The 19,988-nt window shown below is 40.1% G+C and overlaps 1 protein-coding gene across 1 annotated transcript in view; it reads right to left on the reverse strand.

The window, feature by feature from the left end:
- Window positions 1-1,286: 1,286 nt before the first annotated feature.
- The window catches only part of PLCXD3 (phosphatidylinositol specific phospholipase C X domain containing 3), a 92,370-nt gene continuing 73,668 nt past the window's right edge, over window positions 1,287-19,988 (reverse strand). The window contains exon 3 of the mRNA XM_015848691.3: window positions 1,287-7,929. Coding sequence (XP_015704177.1) covers window positions 7,773-7,929 — 157 coding nt within the window. The 3' untranslated portion in view covers window positions 1,287-7,772. The remainder of the gene's footprint in view (window positions 7,930-19,988) is intronic.

A 19,988-nucleotide genomic window follows, 5' to 3' on the forward strand; every position in this document is an offset into this window, starting at 1 on the left:
GTTTGCAGATGACACCAAGCTGTGGGGTATGGTTGACACCAGAGGGATGGGGTGCCATCCAGAGGGGCCTAGACAGGCTTGAGCAGTGGGCCCAGGTGAGTCACATGAAGTTCAATAAATTCAAGTGCAAGGTCTTGCGTCTGGATCAAGGCAACATCCACTACCAATGCATGCTGGGGAACAGAAGGACTGAGAGCAGCCCTGCCAAATGTGAGAGTACTGGTGGATGGCAAACTGGACGTGAGCCAGCAGTGTTCACTCACAGTCCAGAAAGGCAACCATATCCTGGGCTGCAACAAAAGAAGCATGGCCAGCAGGGTGAAGGAGATGATCCTGCCCCTCTACTCTGTGCTGGTGAGACCTCACTTGGAGCACTGCATCCAGATGGGGAGTCCTCAGTACAGGAGAGACACGGACCAGTTGGAGTGCATCCAGAGAAGGGCCTCAAAAATGATCCAAGGGATGGAACACCTCTCCTACAATGACAGGCTGAGAGAGCTGGGGCTTATCAGCCTGGAGAAGGTTGCAAGGTGACCTGATAGCAGCCTTTCAGTATTTGAAAGGGAGCTACAGCAAAGAAGGGGACAGCAGGGTCTGTGGTGACAGAACAAGGGGAAATTGTTTCAAGCTTGAAGAGGGTAGAATTAGATTGCATACAACCAAAATGTCTTCTGTAGTGAGAGTGGTGAAGCACTGGAACAGCACTGGCCGTCCAGAGATGTGGTGGATGCCCCACCCCATCCCTGGAGACTTTCAAGGCCAGGCTTGTTCAAACTCTGGGCAACCTGATCTAGCTGTGAATGCCCCTGCTCACGGCAGGGGAGTTGAAGACATTTGAAGTCCCTTCCAACACTAAGGATTCTACGATTCTCTATCATCAGAGTGCTGCACAAACCAAGATGGAAACAACCCACTTTTGGAAGCTGAGTCCTTGCTTCCCATCTCCCTCCTTGGTACAAGACACAGCTGCACGGGCTCATCCAGGCTGTAGAGAGGGGCCCTAGGGCTTAGTGGCAGAGGCACACTGGAGGTGGAAAGCCCTGCCAGGTGGAAGTAGAACCACAGAGCCTGCTGTATTCCCATGACACAAATGCATGCTGGTGTCCTGTGGTGCTCAGTGGCCGCACAGTAACCGCAGTGCCCTCACAGAGCAGTCTCTGCATGCCTCTGACATGGTAGCACAGCTTGAGTTTAACAGCTGACTTGAGACCACCTTAAAGATAGTGTTTAAGAAGCCTCTCATATAGAACACCTAGAATGCAGCAATGAAGCCGTAAACCAAGAACACAGGTACCAGAACTTTATTAGATGTTTCACTGGATACAAAGAAACAGTATTTATTTATTTATTTATACATTAATACACATTCTTCTCATAAAAATTCACATTTGCTATACAGAACTGTAGGCATTTTTTACACAACATTTATTAAAGTACCATTAAGTAGATCCTAAAAAGAGAAGGTGCAGCTCTGTGAACCTTTTGTGGGCACAACACACATGGAGCTCCATGTCCTTAATGTTACACATTCATTCTTCCTACAGAAGTGAAGAAAGTCATTCAAATGCATTGACGCCCATTTGGAATAATAAGGCTTCTGTACAGAGACCCTGTACATCATCAGGAGGCAGTGTGGCAATAACATCCTAATTATCACTTTGTGTGATCCTAAAGCTATTCATGTCTGAGGCAGGCTAAAAACTTAACATCTGTCCTGACAAGCCTTTCTATTCCTTTTAAAGTTATAATTTTAAGCTTCTATCATCCTTTTCAATAATAATACTTACACACAGAGCCCAGGATTCTGCTTTAAGGATCCCAGCTTCACAGCAAAACTGATTTTCCAGTTCAAGCATTCAACCCACTCTAGGCATTTGCTGATCAAAGTGACTTTGGCAGAACCTAAAACCAAGGGAAGAGACTAGTCTTTGTTATTCCACTGCAGGAAAAAAGCTTAACTTCACCTAAAAATCAGGAGATCCTCATTGGCTTATAATCCAGTTTGCTTTTAATTTGGAGAGAGAAAGTGCATGATTGACTTCTCACCAGACAAGGTGAGGTCCTTCAAAGAGGACATGTGTGTGTCATCTGAGTGTGGAGATAACCATCAGACATCAGACAGTGCCATCTTTTAGCAGCATACTTTATAAGAACTTGTGAACTGTGATGGTCTAGTGAGGATGACAAACCCCTAATACTCCCTTTGAGCACAGTGTTGTTCACCACAAGTAGTTAAGGGATGAGAATGTAGAACCTGAGATGAGGAGCACTGAACAGAAACAAAGGAGAAAACTGGAAAGATGCTGCACTGTAGCTGAACAAAGATAACAGAAGAGGGACTCGAGGTGGACTTCTGCCTCCCTTCTGTCACTGCTCAAGTCTTGCTGAGTCTGACTTCTTGCCAAGCAAGAATGCTCTGCCTACTGTTATCCAACCAGCTAGGCATGAGGCACGCCCTTTGCTCTTCAAGTCTTTCAGCATCACCCTTAGAATCAAGCAGAGGCATCTCTCACAAGAAACCATGAAAGGAGAGCTAGATTTAGCTGTTGGAGTGGTGAGGGGGGAGGTCATACCTGTGGGCAGTGGAGAGATTTACATTCCCCTTCCTAGAGCACTAGGCCCTGTCAGCCTCCAGGAATTTACTACAACCATCTTAATTTAAGCTGTCAAGGCTCCTGAAAGCAGAATGCTGTAGGTGGATATGCCAGGCCAGGCTGCTTAGCCTCAGATATTCATCCTTTTTACATACGAATTTTTACAGTCCTATCTGGATTGGAACAGAGTTCAAAGCTCTTACTGCAAACTTACAGCTAAATTCCAATATGAGACATGAGCAATACTGCACAGCATCCAGACACTTCCAAAAAGCTGGGGTACCACAACCTTAATGTCATATCTGCATCCTGGAAGAGGAATTTCATATCTTTCAATTGCATGGACACAATTCCTCCTGGCATCAACAGGAGCTGCGTGTGCATGGAAGTGATTTGCTCTGTAGCACACAGGAAACCACATCTTTGCCACCACGCACAATCAAGGTTGTGCAAACATGCTCTTCTCTGTCTGCCGATACGTAAGTGAGCTCCAGGTAACTTCAAGTTTAACTCCTTAATGCAGAAAAGTGAGGGAGTCAGCCCTAAATTCAATCCCCAGTAATGTCTGAAATCAGAACTTGTAATTATGGGCTTTAAACAAGATTATGCAAATGCATTAAGGCAGGTTACATAACTGCCCTTTTCCTTTAGGATTAATTATTATTTCCTCATACAATGTAGACAACCCATACTTCCATACACACACGTATCTACAGAACAGCAACACAGTTAAAATTAATACATCACCGAACTCCAACATACCTATAATCAATACATTGCATATACGATAGAGCATATTTTAACCTCATCATTGGTAAACATATACGATTCAGAATAACGTTGACTGTATGTAACACAGAAGCTACCACTGAGATATGGCAAATACATCATATATGCGATTAGCTTTTACTTCACTGAAAAAGAGTTTAGAAGTTTGAAATGGTGTTAACTGAACTCCTGAAGTCACCAAATAGACTGCTCAGTTGCTAACACCTAATGCTCCATATACTATAGTCAGCATAAACAGCACTAGAACTATATTTTCAGGGCACTCCACTTCTTCAATCTAGAGGAGTTAACCCCCAGATTTTTTATGTCCTTTGCAACACAGCATATACTTACTAGTCAATGACTGTGCTTCCTCTCATCCCAGGGTAAAACATTAGCAAATGCTTTGAAGTTACTAGAAATAGCCTAGATTTGTATCGGTATGACAGAAGGACTTAGCCCAGCATACAGAATCATACATTCCCTCACACTCGTGTGCAAATGCATACACACACATATATGTATTTTTAAAAGAATGGCTTGAAATGGCAGAACCTATACAACTAGTAACAAAACCAACAGCAAGCGAAAGTAAATAGCCTCCTGGTTTTAAAACTAAGCTCCTTTGGTCTGATTCTGAGTCTTTGCCAAAGGCTGGACTCGTACTTCTGGAACCAGCTGCTGTAATGTTTCCCATCAACTCAAGTTGTGCCAACATCAAACAAAGAGACCCTTAGCCAGCACAAACTGAAAGATGGAGACACTTAGCTTTACACTAGATAAGAAACTGCTCCACTGCCTTTCATCTTGAGTTGTATGAAGCAGCTGTAACTCTCCATCACTGAAAGAAAGTGTTAGTAATCACACAAAAGGGTCAGAAAGCAATGCTGCTTCACGTGCACCCAGTGAACATAGCAAGAGGGAAAACAAACATAGGAAAATGCTTTGACAGCAAGTGACATCATATTTTAAATAAAAAGGATGCTCATGGAGATCAATAGTGTAGACAGGTATTTTTCCTCTGATAGTCTGATTACAGTCATCTAACTTTCCACGCAGGATCCCTCATAACACACGGGTACAAACTTCCCAAATGAATGAGGTCAGACAACTAGTCCAACCCAGTCCTGCAGTTCTTCTGCAAGCACGTTTCTGGATGAAATTAAAAAGTTTTAGCTGCATATGGATGGCAACACGGGCCTCTAGAGTGGTCCAGTAGTGTTGCATAGTCTTTTCTGGCTTGTTCTTTTCTGGCGAGATCTCCCAGGTGATATCCAGCTGGGAGTGTATCCCCATCAAGACAGTTTGATTACAGTTTTGGTGCCTTACAGATGAAATCGCCAGGAAAGAGTGGAGAGCATGCTCCCCCCCACCTCCACTTCTTTTATTTTAGTAATTAAGGCAAGTTTGTTTACCTGTCCCCATCATAAGGTACTGTGCTTCTCCAACAGAAAGGAGATCGACAGCAAAATGAAAACAAATTTTCTGACCAAAATTTAACATTTTCCCCAATTAATGGAGAAACTATGTGGTTTGTCAATTATCCTTCTTGTCCGAGGATTGGTCTTATTTTTCCTTTTTTTTTTTTTTTTTTTTTTTTTTTTGCTTTTGCTTTTATTTTCCAGCACCCAAATGACAATTCAAATACAATGATGCTAAGCAAACATTTCATAACAACATCAACATCAATAAGCAGAAGATATGATATAGATTTATATTTATTCATATATATAGGCACACGCACACACATGTTTTCTTCAACAAGCAGAACTTTTGCTTTGAGTACACCCTTGTGTAAGCGAGATGCCTGGTGTGCCTGGTGTGTATCTGAGCCAGGGATCCCAGGAGGATCTCAGTGTTGGTGCTCTTAGATCCAACAGACTGTCAGCCAGAATCCAAAAGAACAAACCCAGTTTGTGCTCCATCCAAAGATCCTGACTGTTTTACGTTAGAAGGATAGTTCAGGATGTACTTAAGGTAGCTAAAGAATGACAGGAAGAATCTGGAAGCAGGTAAATCCAGCTACACAAAAGGATAAAAGGAGCACTTCACACCACGTGTTGAATAAATCAGCAAACACTTTCATGTTTCTCTATGACACACTCCACATGGAAGAAAAGGAAACGCTTTACGAACTAAGTAAAACAAACAAGTTTTCAGTTTGCACAAGCTTCCTGAACACAAATGCTCAGGTTTTACTTTATGTGTCCATTACATTAATTTTACTTGACAAAGCTGTGGAGACTGACAACGTGCACCAACCCACCTGACATCTTCTGTAGCCCTGGATGAAAGCACCAAGCTCTACCCCTCATTCAATGCTAAGATGGGCTGTGGCTCTTGGTAAATATTTTAGATCAATTTGAGTCAAATGTTAATGCTGTACAAATCCTAACTGGCTTAGATCACAGATTTCACTAAGGATGATTTTTACACTCTTAACACAGACAAAACTGCTAGTCCAGGAGGCATCATAACTTCCTAGCACTTGCAGTTTTCTTCAAGCAAATTTATATGATTCCTCCAGAATAGCACTATGGAAGTGTGCATGGATGTCTCTGTATTGTATACATATGTTTATAATTTATCTTCAAAGCACAGATACACTTAAATGTTTCTCTGCTGTACACATACACACACACACACACACACACATTTTCCAAGGCACCCTCTCTCAATACAAAATAGCAGCAAGTGTTCATTTTAACCCACTTCTTCATAAAATGATTTAAAATAAACCCACAAAACTACAACAGCAACAAAATACCACAACAAAACCAACCAACAAATCCCCCATAACTCACCTGTTCAACGAGACCATTTTTGTTTGGACAGAATCTGATGATAGATGGTAGTCATTACCATCTGACAGAAAATAGCTTAGTACCATATGATGTTTTCTCCCTTCTCACTCAGTGGAAAGTTCCAGCAATTCCAATGGAAACTTGACCCTACTCTTACCCTATAAAGCACTGCAACGTTTCAAAGAGTATTTTCCTTGTATGGCAATATAGCATCTACTGGTTCGCACAAATGAAATGTTTTGCTTTCCAGAGCTGAGTGTATATCCAGTTAGGTGTTATACAGTGTCAATGCTCTTATTTTATAACTTCCTAACTTTTCAATATATTTGAATTGTAAATGCTTTGTTAAAAGCGCAGCAATCAGATTCCACTGCTAGAACAGTGCCATTCAACAGACTTCTAAACTTGTGTTATGCTGCATTATTTCCCACATACAATGTAAGGACTATAGCATATTGTTTTTTGCTAGATATTGAACTACTACACTCTTTAGTACAGCAGTTTTTCACTGTGAAACTGACACTGATTTTTATTTTTTAATCAGTAGAGGTGTGATATTTACAGGTACTCCAAAAAGAAGCTCAGACTGCACCTATTTTTTTCTAAACTATATTTTTAGTCCTGCAGAAAGCATATTTCTACTACAGGACAAAATCCTGCTCATTGATTCCATACCCAGTCCATGCTAAACACGGTAAATTTCTCTATTAAATTCAATGGATGTTGGATCAGACTCTTACATGAGACTGGTCCTGGGAAGGAGCAGTGCTCCAAGCTGTCCTAAATAAAGCCATAGAAAATGGCTATACCTGCTAAAGCCATGGAAAATACACATTGGCAGCACCTAGTACAGACTTAGCCCATCACTACGTAACTGCTGACTTACTTAACTTGGGGCAGAGACACTGAAAAAACTCCATTTTGAGAATGAAAAGCAAGCAGGATTTGAAAAGCAAGCAGGATTTAGTCAATGCTCTGCACAAGTGGAGTAATGCATTGTGTTTACTGTCCAGTGATTATACATGAGCTGGAGCCATGACTTTGTATTTACTTCACAAAGGCATTTAAACCTGTAGCTATCAATAAATACAATCCATTAAATCACCTAACAGATGAAGTGTAGTGGCTAAAAATTTTAGGGCCATATATACTGTCCTTAGACACCTGGTGTAATGTTCACACCTTTGGGAATCTTGCTGTGGGCAGTCAGAGGGTAACACACATCCCACTGTGCTGAAAGCAGCAAATTTCTTGGCACTGCTCATAACCACAGAACACAAGAATTGCATTTGGTATCTCATGGAAAACATGTAAATGGTCTTCCTATATCAAACACTGTAAACATGGTTAGTTTTGCTCTTCACACAAAACACAAATGTAAAAAATGATCATAACTGATTAAAATATTTCCCCTAAGCTCAGCCACTAAAGCCCTAAACACTTCAATGTGTTTTAGGAAGATCAGTGTTTTACACAATATTTCTTTTAAAATGCAATCTTCTCTTTTTTTTTTTTAAACTTTTTTTTTCTTTTTTTCTTTTTCTTTTTTTTTTTTGTTTGTTTTTTGAATTCTAAGTAGCGCAACAACAAACATATTGCAGTACTATCAAGTAGTGTCATCTTCACCTTCATCCAGGGCATAGTTGAGCTTTATAACAGTGCTGATAAAGTCACCAAGTTCTACAAAATCTGCAGTGATAATATTCACACCACTTTCTCCTGGTTTCTGAGTTCGGACCCACTGCATCATGGCAGGAAGAGCCCTAAAGAGAAAACAGGAACAACAATTATTCATTAAGCAGTGAAACAAATGCATTGAGGCAGGATTTTCCAGTAGTGACTTCCATTGATCTCACTCAGTTTCTAAGGGATACACGTGAGTTACTGCTCAGGCTTTCAGAAAATTCTACTCTTTATAATTTTTATACTGTGGGTATAGCATGTTTGATTGTATTCAGCTTCTCAGAAGAAAAGAATAAAAGGAGGGTCATACAGGCTCATACTGATTACTTACCTTGCACAGGGTTATGGGAATCAACCAGACACTTTTTGATATCATCTGAAGCTATGACTGCACGAGAACTGCTTATGAGTTCTTACACAGTAAGAGAAAGCACCATTTGTAAAGTGTGTTTGATGTGTTCAAGGAAATACCAATGAAATACCACCATGATTTCTACACTATAAATACACCATAAATACAAACTATACTCAATACCCTTTTTCTTTTTCTAGTATTAATATCCCCGCCATGAACTGTATTTCATCATAAACAAATGTTTAGCAATTGAACTAAAAAGCACCACAGTCCCTTTTCTTAAACAGCATATTTTTATTAAGTCAGACCCCTTGTGCTAAGATATGTGTAAAAGGTAAGTTCAAATAATTTTTCTGATTCCACAAAAATATAAACCAATGATCATTGGAAATACTATGGGAAATGAAAGGGCTCCACGGTTCTACAGCAGTAGACAGGAAAAAATATCCAGTGTTCAGAAGTTAGTAAGTTCAAACAAAGGAAAGTACAGATTTTTGAAAGAAAAGGTGAATGATAATTCCCAAATATTGTGATAAGTTCTGCAGCACTTGGAGTCTTCAGGTCAAGCCTGGATACTATCCTAAAAATACACTCCTTGTCAAGCTCCAGCTATGGAGTTAAACGTCAGAGACTGTGGACTGGATAAGGGTGCAGTCATCTGGAATGACCATTTTCTCCCTTTGCTCCAAAATCTAGAGATCAATACTTTCCCCTCAGCCAACATGCTGCACAGGGACGGTACATATAAAACACTGATCTGACTGCAGTTTAAATCTCAAAAGCTTTAGGAAAACAGATCTGCAGAAAATAGAATTATTAGAACTATTAGTGGGCACAGAATGTAGTGTTAGGGGCTGGAATCTGTCTTTAAAACAAAACAAAAGAAAACAAAATTAATAAAACACACATACGCAAGGTTAAAGTTAGACCCCTCCATGATTTTAGAGGAGAACACACAAAACAAATGTTTTGCTTCAGCAAAGCACATTTGTCTGTATGCTTAAATGCATTTTAAGGTAACACATTTAGGACCGGAAGAGGGTTTTATGTCACACACTGATTCACCAGGACTGAAGCACAGACATGCATATGTACCAGCTTGTAAAGCTGAGCTTAAGCCCTATTCTCTGAAAAAAACTAACCAGTATATTTAGATCGATGCTGCTGTGGAAAGCTGGAATTGCTGAACACTGGAGGAAGACATGTAGTACCATTAATAAGATGGCAGATGCCTTTGTCTTCAACATCCTGTTGAAGCTCCATGAATTCTAGGTTTAGAGATGAACTGATTGATTGTTGGCAGGCACAGATTTTTCCCTTCTGCATAAATTGATACCCTTGTTATTTTACTCCCCTATGACACATAATTACCTCTTCAAGCGTCCTTTATTTGTTCTGAATCTGATCTGACGTAATTTATCTTTTGACCATAGAGCTTCCTGCCTACACACTCAGCTGTATACCCTAAAATACCTCTTAATTTTTCCTACTGTTTTGTTATTATTCCAGTCCTTAGCGGGTAGTCACATTCCCTTTGATATGGGCTCTACTTTAATTTTTTTCCTGCCACTTCATTTCCAAGTAGGCTTAGTAGTAGAAATGAGTTGTTTACACTTCACTGATATTTCAAACAGAGCTCAGTTGCACGACCCTTGTCTGTACGCAAATTTGCAGATAAAGCCACAGATATCTTTTGTTTAAGAAACTAACAAGCATTTAAGCATAAGTCAAAACTGAATCAGATTATCCGACAAAAGGCTTGCTTGCTTAGAAAAAACAACACATCTCCATGAAAATACATACCTGAAAAAAAGATTTCACTGACCTTATCACATGCAGCTCTGATTGTGATAGAAATTAACAGAAAATCCCATACCTTTTGTCATATTCCTCCCACAGTGCCATCTTTAAAGAGGATCTACATCAATGACTGCATGAAACCACGCGTTGCTCAGCTGTACACAAATATCTCACACGCACACAGTAATTACTAGAATAAGCCCGCTTTTACATTCCTCAGGGTGTCTTTGTGATAGCAGCACAAACCTTGTTCACCCTCCCTTGTAATTTCCAGTCTCTGCATGCCTCAAACTAATAATTATTCTCATTAAGGGTTTTACTAAGAGGAACACAAACCATGCTGCGTGGCAACCACCTACATGACTGTGTTCACAGAAACCCAGTGCATACCAGTCTTAGTGGATTTTGTTGCAGTCTTGACAAAATGACAAAGCGTGAGGATGTGCCAGATTCTCAGCTTGCAACTCAATCCTGGCAGCACCACTCTGGTGACCAGGGCATGGCTCTCTCATAGAGGCTGCTATCGATGTTTAATGGTCTTGCTGGGGATCTGGTGCCAATGGTTCTGATCCTAGCCTTGCAAGCACTGGCAGAAGCCCAGGCACATAAGCATGTGCCACACCTGTAGATACTAATGGTTAGCCATCTCTGCTGCTAAGCAAAAACAGTTCTACTAATTGAAGCCATGCAGTCATACTGTAACCACACCCACTTCTACTCTGTGTTAGTGCAACTCAGTCTCAATAATCAAACAGAATCACAATGGCAGCAGTGCCATTGATGTTGACACTGCTGCAGTTCACTCTCCCTGCAGCACCAAGCAACCTTCAGTCTCCTCACCCTCCCATGTCCCAGCTGCTTTTGCTGCAAAGGATGCAGTGAGAGCTTAAGGAGTGAATCAAAAGTCTAGCTGGTCTGCAAAGCGTGTTGCGAGACTTCTACGCTATGAATAAACTGAGATGAAAAGAGCCTTGACCTCTAATCCCATGATCACCCCAGCCCACTGCCTCCGCCTCTACAACTCTGGGGCAGCCTGCTTAAAGACATGCATAGCTCTATCAAAGCTACTGATGACTTTTCTGTTTTTACCCATCTGTGAAAGATCTCAGGTGGACTCCAACAGAACTAAACTTTGTTTAAAAAACTGCAACACATTCAAGAAGCTGCAGTTCAAAAGTGAGAGATTCATTATAGCTTTCAAAAAGAAAACATGACGTAACTAATTGCATTAGAATTTGCTTAAAAAGAAATTTGTTCCTAGGCTATTTTAGTTGAGCAAGAAGTTTGGATTTTTTTTTTTAACATGTCTGAGTCATCACAGTCTGACAACGTGACAGAACATTAATGGCAGCAGCACTCCACAACAGGACCTCATGTGGTGAAAAAGCTGTTCCTCTGCACAGAGCTTTCAAGAGAGGAGGAGGAGAAGGAAGTCTGTGAGTACAAAGCAAAAGGGCTCTTCACTGTTTAGTCAGAGACTGAGCACTAAACAGCAGATAACAGATTTGCTTTTGGAATTTAAGAAACTGGTAACCCATGCAGGTACACTGATCTCATTTCCAGATTGCAAAGTCTAGAATTAAATGGCTATTACTGGCAACACCAGAGAGAACTGAAGTGGTACTACATGCTCAGGACAAAAGTACCATTTATCATTTCTTCCCTCTCCAGCAAATTATACAGATGTTTGCAAGTAGGTGTTACTGTTTAAAAAAAAAACAAAAAAAAAAAAACACAACAACAAAACAAAACTACAACAACAACAACAACAACAACAACAAAACAACAAAAAAACAGCACTCCTTTGTAGGTGAATGTACATATATGAGCCAGAATTGAATCCTTAAGACTCTTTTCCCTCTTCTCCATTCAATTTTAATCATATTTGCAAGAACGATGATTGATCCTGGAGCCGTAAGTCTGCACATGCTGACTTTGGTTTTTCAAGGATGCTGAGAATTCATTGCTCAATTGTGAGCTGTTGGTGTCTCGTGTGTCACTGAATCATAAAAATCATGTCTACAAAAACCTTGAAAAGTTGCTCAAGTACATCCAGCGCAGTCAGAGGCAGGATCAGGTACCCAATGATCAAATGTACAAACCAATCCTGGCAAACATTCAGCTTATTCTGTTCTTACAGTCCTCCAGTGATGAAGACTGCAGAACCTTCCTATGTATCGACAGTATTCCTACACAAATATCCTTATACATTCTTGTAAATGCCAGAGGGAGCAGTCAAAAGTAGATGCCACCAAAAGCACTGCTATTAAGGTATATTATTCAAGTGTTCATCGTGTCTAATAAAGATCAACTGTTTATCAGCAAAAATGCTTCCATGCAAAACATGAAACATTCCACAGTACTTCACTCTACTGTGATTTTCTTTTGTGACAAAACTATTTTAGAAGGTTTATTTTTCTATTACATACCAGCCATTTGTTTCTGCCTCCAGATTACAATTTACCATTCTCTCGGTGCTAATGTATCTGTTGTGACAAAATGAAAAGCAGCAAGTGGAAGCATTCTGGACTGAAAAAAATAAATCAAACATTTTTTGTCTTGCCTTGTCCCAGATGGCCCTGATAGACCGAGGAGAGCTGATTTATAACAGGACCTTAGAAACTTTTGAATTAGAACAACAAAGGAACAAATGAACTGAAGCACAAGCATGGGCTGGCTGGGGAAGAACTCCTTCAACTTGATCACTCCTGCAATTTGATTCTCAGTTCTCAGATGCTCTCAAGCCAACAGTCATGTGCTCTTAAAATTGGCATTACTGATTACAATCAGAAAATCTGGGCAGTGTTGGGTGAAAAAAAAGCGATTTTTACTATTCATAGTCTCAAAGGAGCACAGGTGGGAATTCATTTGCCAAGATCCTGAATGGACATATTACACAGCCCACGAGCTGTCATGTTGCAGGTACAACGTATGTTAACACCCAACAGTTCTATATTTGTTCTTCTGAAATGCTTTTCTATTATTCAGTCATCTCCAATTGCTTTATACAGTTTGGAAATGCATCTAATCAGATGACATCATGGCCTGATGAATATTTTAGTTACTGATCATAGCACAAGTACTCTGCAGAGTCATATGGGACCAGATGTCTTCACTCCTCTATTGAGCTGTTGCTGGACTTCTGGGTTTCATTTTAAAGAGGAAGCAGAAACAAGCTCAAAAGTGGCCTTTCCTAACCTCCGTTCAAAGGACATTTCAGCTGTACTTATCGAATCTACACTTCTATTCTCATACAAAAAATTAATGGGATATTTAATAGCAGCAAGTGCAATGGTTCAGAAGGTGATTAATATTCAACACCCTATTTTTATCCTTGTTATGTTTTTAGCCATTGCTCTCAGAACATAAACATAGTACATGGAACACATCAGCTGGTAAAGGCTTCAGTGGCTGCTGTATTATCAGAGGTCTCACTAACAAAGCAACACTAGGATTTTGGCTATTGTCTTGGTCAGTGTGGTGGGGAATGGAAGTGGGAAACAGAACAGAGAGTCTGAACTGCTATCATCCAAAGTCGTCATGTCATAGATCATAGAATCTTTTGAGTTAGAATGAACTCTTTAAGGTCATCTAGTCCCACTCCCCTACAACGAACGGGGACATTCACACCCAGACATGGCTGCTCAGAGCCTGGTCCAGCCTGACCCTGAATGGCTCCAATGACAGGGCTTTCATTTCCACTTCATCACTACCATTGTTATTAAAACCTTCTTCCTTACATCAAATCTAAATCTCCCCACTTTTAGATTGAAACCCACTTGTCCTATCACAATAGACACAGTGAAAGAGACTGTGAAATGAAGCAAGTACTGTGGGTTTTTTTTTTTCTCCTTACAAGTCCAATAATTCCCACTGCACGGAGTTACACATTTTTCTATTGTCATACAGAATTATCTGTTTTAAATTCAGCAAACATTTCTATTTTACTGTTCTGCAGCACCCACCTACGGAACTGATGGAACCAAACAGAAGCTGTCAGCTGATTCTGATCCCTACAAACACTGCATCATGAATACCTCTCTCACACTTTCCAAGTTGCAAGAAATATGGCTCTGATAGACCTCATTTGTACAAATGTAAACAAGTAACCACACCATTACAGAACCTTACATGTATAAATATCATACAGTAAAATAAACCAGCATTGTCATCAGTGGCAAATCATCATTCATCAAATGTTCACTCATCATTAATCTGCTTTTGTTTGACGCATCTTTTCAGTGTAGTTCTTTTGCCCAAACCTATACCCCAGAAAGCTATCTGTACTGGCAGGAGTCATGTTATGTGATGTAAAGGCAAATGATTTGGGCCTGGAAGCTTTGAGGCATCTTCCAAAAAAAAATCCTTCATAAGTAACATACATCTTCATCAGTGGTGGTAGCTGGGATGTAATTTCTTGCTACCTGGGGCCTGTGGGTAATCACACAAATTTAGATAAAGCCACCTGTACTATTAATACATGACTATGTCATTAAAAAATTCTGTCACTTACAAAGGCTACAACTTACTTGTCATTATCATACTTTACAGTTACACTCCTATCTCCTGAAGACAGACAGCCCAAGCTTTTTTATGCTACACCAATGTCATGTTCTGAGAACCACCAAGGAAAAAGCCTCTGGCAGACAGTAAGTTTGGGGCTCACCATTCCTGCCTTCTGGCAGCTCCAGTTACTCACAGCCTCCTGTGCGTGTGCCCTGAACATGTTACCTGTGCTGCCCACAGCAGAGCTCTGCTCCCAGGCATCTGCAGCAGCTTACAGGTATAGTGTGGACCAAACTTGCTGAGCTGATCTGACAAGTGCCTGAGGGGGCACAGCTGCAGGCAGCTATCATCTCCCTGCATGTAAGGAGCTTTGTGCACTGCACATCCTTTTCTTTCTCTCCGAAGCATAGTGCGTATGTGTTCAGCCTTTTGCAAGCAGGCAGGAAAGCATTAAGATGCTCTGAACGTCCTGTGGCAGAACATTCAGCAGAAAGCTGAGAACAAGATAAAAACAACCACAGTGAATCAAACAGGTGACATGAGAGCTACTGGACTCTGGAATCTGAATCGATACATGCCTGTGAAGAATCATACAATCCTTGGACTTCCAGTAGCGGTCTCTGAGACAGATGAGTAGAGCAGAACAATGTGAGAATGGATTCTACCTCATGGTCATGGGCCATCGCGGACCTCGAGAGGACAAATAAAAAAATATCCCACTAAAAGACAGTGCATGTTTCAAAACTGCTGTCTTGAAATACTACTCCAACAGAATAGAAATACTCCAACAGAATAGAAATACTCCAACAGAGTAAAAATACACCAACAGAGTAGAAATACACCAACAGAGTAGAAATACTCCAACGGAGCAGAAATACTCCCACCTCCTCCCCTTGCTAACAAGGGAAACAGGAAGGAACTGCAGCAATGCATCTTGTACTAACCTCTAAAAGTTTTGCAATGATTTTCCAACCCGCCATCAGGGGCTAACTACCATGTTTCTTATGGGTCTTATGACAGATGGCATTTGTCTCATAACCCCACTGCCTGGAGTCACAGTACGTGAGAATCCTTTTTGCTCTGAAGTTATGGAAACAATCCAGGGAAAAGGAAGCATAAAAGAAAACAAATAATAAGATAACTGAAAAGACTTCAACAATTAATTTTTACTACCATGTTCATTTCAGCTCAGAATTTCAATTTATTTAATTTCGCTATCTTTATTAATCATTTGATATCCTAAATATTATAATAAAAATAGAAAACAGTTATTCAAAATAGAAGAAAAAATTGGATGCCATTTTGGCTTCAGAGAGTTTTTTAAAACTTTAATATAATGGACAACCCCACAGAACAGTATAAAAGCTTGTTATAGTTAGCGCAGCTGTACTCAATATTCACATTCAAAGAAACAAGCAATTATGGATGCAAATGGTTTAATTCTTGAAATGAAGGAAGAAAGCATGTGTACATGCAAGCACAAAAATATAAAAAGCACTGGCTTCACCATAAGATAAAAGGACAACTTTTTTTCTAACTTTGGCCATCTGCCAAGCCAGCTGAGCTGAAACTTCTATCACTTTGATGCCAAGGAACCAAATGAAGGCACCTTAGCAGGGCTCCACAACCTTGGGTCCTGCACTGTGTTGGGGAAAGGACCCCAAGAACTTGTGTCATCTGTATCTCATCTCTTTGATTTCTGCCCTTCAACCTGAAACCATCAGACTGTTTTCATTTCATTCATGTTAGCTTATCTCTCCCACACCTTGCTCACATACTCATCCCAATCCAATACCAAATTTTGGCTGTCTTGGATAATGCTCTTAGCTGGAATTCAACTACTAACACCTATCACACACAGTATGGATAAACATGGAATAACATATACACCTCATGGCTCCAGGAGGCTCTCAGCTCCCACCACAAGCCCAGGAAGATAAGTTAAAAGATTGACTTCCCCCAATGGGCACACAGAATCTGCTTCCAGAAGTTCTACTGACACATGCAAGAGCAGAAGACACATAGGAAAAAGAGACTTACTGATCAGTGATTTACACCTAGGATAGGAAGCAATTGCTGAGTTTCACCTGCAAATAAGTTGTTTCCAGTGCTAGACTGTTCACAGCCAACATTTCCCAAACTCAGACATGATTTGCCATCATGTGATGCCTGGGACCTTCCAAAGAGCTCCCCTCCAGGTGCAGAGCTGGAGGTTACTCTCCAGTTGATGTTTTTGCTTGCTACTGATGGCTCAGCCCCATGCTACAAAACTCAAGTTCTAGAGCATGTAATAGTTGAACTATGCAAGAAAGATGAGACTAAATGGCAATGAACACCAATAAATAAAAAAAATAAACAAGAACAGCTGTGCGTGGAAGAAATGTCCTGAAATTAGACATAGAGAACAACAAAACTGGATCTACTCAAGGGGATTTTCACTAATATTTAACCCTGTTCACAACCCTACAACATGAGTGAAATAACAAAGCAGTTCTGAACAAAAACTCTTTTTGAGTAACTAGAAAAAATGAGCAAAAAGGTACACATCACTCCCAGAGAAAGCAGAGTAGCTAGAAGGAAGGCGCAGTAATTAAGGCACTCCTAGATGCCAGCAACATCACTTTACTGCATGACCTGTAACAGAAATCTGCATAACATTACTGTTTCCACTGAAACAGATACTACAATAAATCCAAATTATGTAATGAAAAAGATAAAATGTAGATTTTTTTTTTAATTTATGTAGCCTGAAAAATTAATGCCTTTTTTTCCCCTGTACCTGCAGGTGCTTCAAAATTAAATTAAATCTCACCTCTATTTGAATCTTTTGCTACTGAATACAGAACAAAGCAATTCCCACTTCCTTTCAAATCAAACTGCTCTAAGTGGTTCTAATTTTTTTGTTCTATCAAGTGATATTACAAGGAGTCTGCAGAGGCACAGAACAGACAAGTAAAGTATACGAAACTGCACACAGCTGTTTGCAACAGCACCTTGCCCAGTATGTCACACAATGCATAATCCACAGACAGACATACCAATCACAATGAAGCAATCCACCCAACAAAGATGAAATGGAAGATGGTTACAAAAATTATTACCTTTGAAAAAAAGCACGGGGAAATAGCCATTTTTTTTCCAGAAGAAACACATCTAAGTGATAGAAACTGGGAATAACTACAGTTCTGATTTGAACGAATAAAAAACAAACAGGAAGTACTGTAGTAGGGGACAAAATCATGTGTAGGAACATACAGAGTTCTTCAGTTAATTGAAAACAATTAAGCATCTACCTAATGTTCAGCGCAGCCACTTAAACAGTGTTCTCTAACTTTTTTGTGCTTTTTAAATTCAAATCATCTTGGATGAGACATTTTAAAAGAGCTATTTTGAATTTGTCAAAACATTTCAATATTTCTAAAATATTAAATTAGAAAATATCGAGAAAAAAAAATGTTTTCCTACTTATTTTCTTCAATTTCAGTTACGTATCACTCGGGACCTAAGTTCAAAAAAAGCATCAGTGCTTCTCCAAAATTGCTTTTTTCCAGCAAATTTCCATTTAGCATCAATGTTGTACGTCTCTTCATCAGAGATACCACCTTGTCTGCTTCCTACTGCTTTTTCTTTATACAAGCAATTGACCTCTCACATGCACTGAAAGTCCCCCATTTCCTTCTCCACCAATCTTTATGTCCAAAACTAGTTTTATTATTTTGTGTCAAACAGACACATAGTACTAAACTCCTATTACACTGCTGTCTTTGCTTTGGACTTAGTTACAGGCTTGAGCTTCCATGTTCCTCTGGTTGATGCAGTTCCACTGATGTCTAGAATGCATCTGATCTGAGTTAGCAATTATAACTCATCTTTCTGTGAGACTGGTGAATAGTATACAGCAGCTTTGAGTGAAGAGTGGCTGCTAAATAGCTAGAACAGAAAAAAGTCATAGCATAGGCCAGGCCAGCAGCCAGACCAGGCTGTGCAAGTCCAGGACCTTCAAACACCTATTCTCTCCACTGCAACAACTGCTTAATCTCACAGGAGGAAACTTATTATCTATTATACATTTTGCTGGCTTCTACCTCTGGCTTCACATAGCAAAATCAGCTTTATTAATCAACTGGATCCCAGGGGCAATATACACTAAACAGTATCCTTAGCATAGCTGTTAAGCATTTAGCAGCAGCAGCTTTCATAGAAACTCATGGAAGGTGGAAAAGACTCCAAGATCATCTAGCCTGTGGGTGTCCAACCTGCTGTCTTGCCTGGACTGCATTTACCAAGTAGAAATTGTTTTGCACTGCATATACTTAGGCCACTCCAAAAGTAACGCCTCCCAATTATTCCCATGCCAAGAACAACTGATACAAGGAGCACAGTAACGCTACTCAATAGAGCAAATTCTCAGCTGTTTTTCAACACAGCCATCACAAGTTAAACATTTTCTCCAGCAAGGAGCAAGAGCATGCACGCTTTGCTCACAACAATCTGACCCACTGTCATCACTGCTGAAATACAGCATATACAGCTTCACTGTGCTCACATTCGAAGTTTGGTCCTAATACCAATTAAGTAAGTGTCAGTAAATGTCAATGGGTACAATTTTTCTGCATGGAGGAATTCAGTGACACACCTTTGCTTCATATGCGCTTCCACGCCAGACACCATTGCATCAGGCTACCCCTCTGCCACCATCTGTCACATAGCAACAACACAGAAAGGGATATTGGTGAGAAGGTTTAGCCTCTACTGCTGCACCACCAGTTTCCGCCTCTGTCATCATGAGCCAGCATAAAGAAACAGGAGGCACGACTTCCAGAGCAACCCTTGCAAAATGTACATTATTAATGTAAGTAAGAAAACATTTTAATTTGAATTGTTTGTCTTAAAACGTTTAAAGTAAGAGAGTAGAACAAAAACATAAAACAAATAGGATATTTCACCTTGTTTCTGTGAAATTAACACACCAGTCTGGTTTGATGGCGGTAGCTACAATTCTTAGTAAGGTTTAAAGGTGTTCATCTTTACAAAGAAAAAGTCTTTCATAGTGAAAATGGTGAGGCACTGGAATTGGTTGCCCAGACACATGGTGGAAGCCTGGAAACTTTCAAATCCAAGCTGGATCAGGCTCTCAGCGCCTGAATGAGCTATGGATGTCCCTGTTCATTGCATGGGAGTTGGATTTGATGACCTTTAGAGATTCCTTCTAACTCTAAGGATTCTATGATTCTGTGATTCTATTTTCAGATTCCTTTATCAAAATAGAGAGCACATATACATATTCTTTGATGTTCAGAGTCTTATGTTTAGCCAATATATCAACATGCATACATTTATTTGTCATCACTTGAGTCAGGACTGAACATCACTGTCCTCCTTGTGGCTTTCTCTGCACTAACACAGAGTTAAAATGCACTAACTGGCTGTTGCTGAGCAATAGATGCATGCCTGGAGCTGCTCAGCAGAGAAGAGCAG

This window comes from Coturnix japonica, chromosome Z (genome assembly GCF_054131305.1).
Source record: "Coturnix japonica strain WE chromosome Z, WE-NBRP24, whole genome shotgun sequence".
NCBI lineage: Eukaryota > Metazoa > Chordata > Aves > Galliformes > Phasianidae > Coturnix > Coturnix japonica.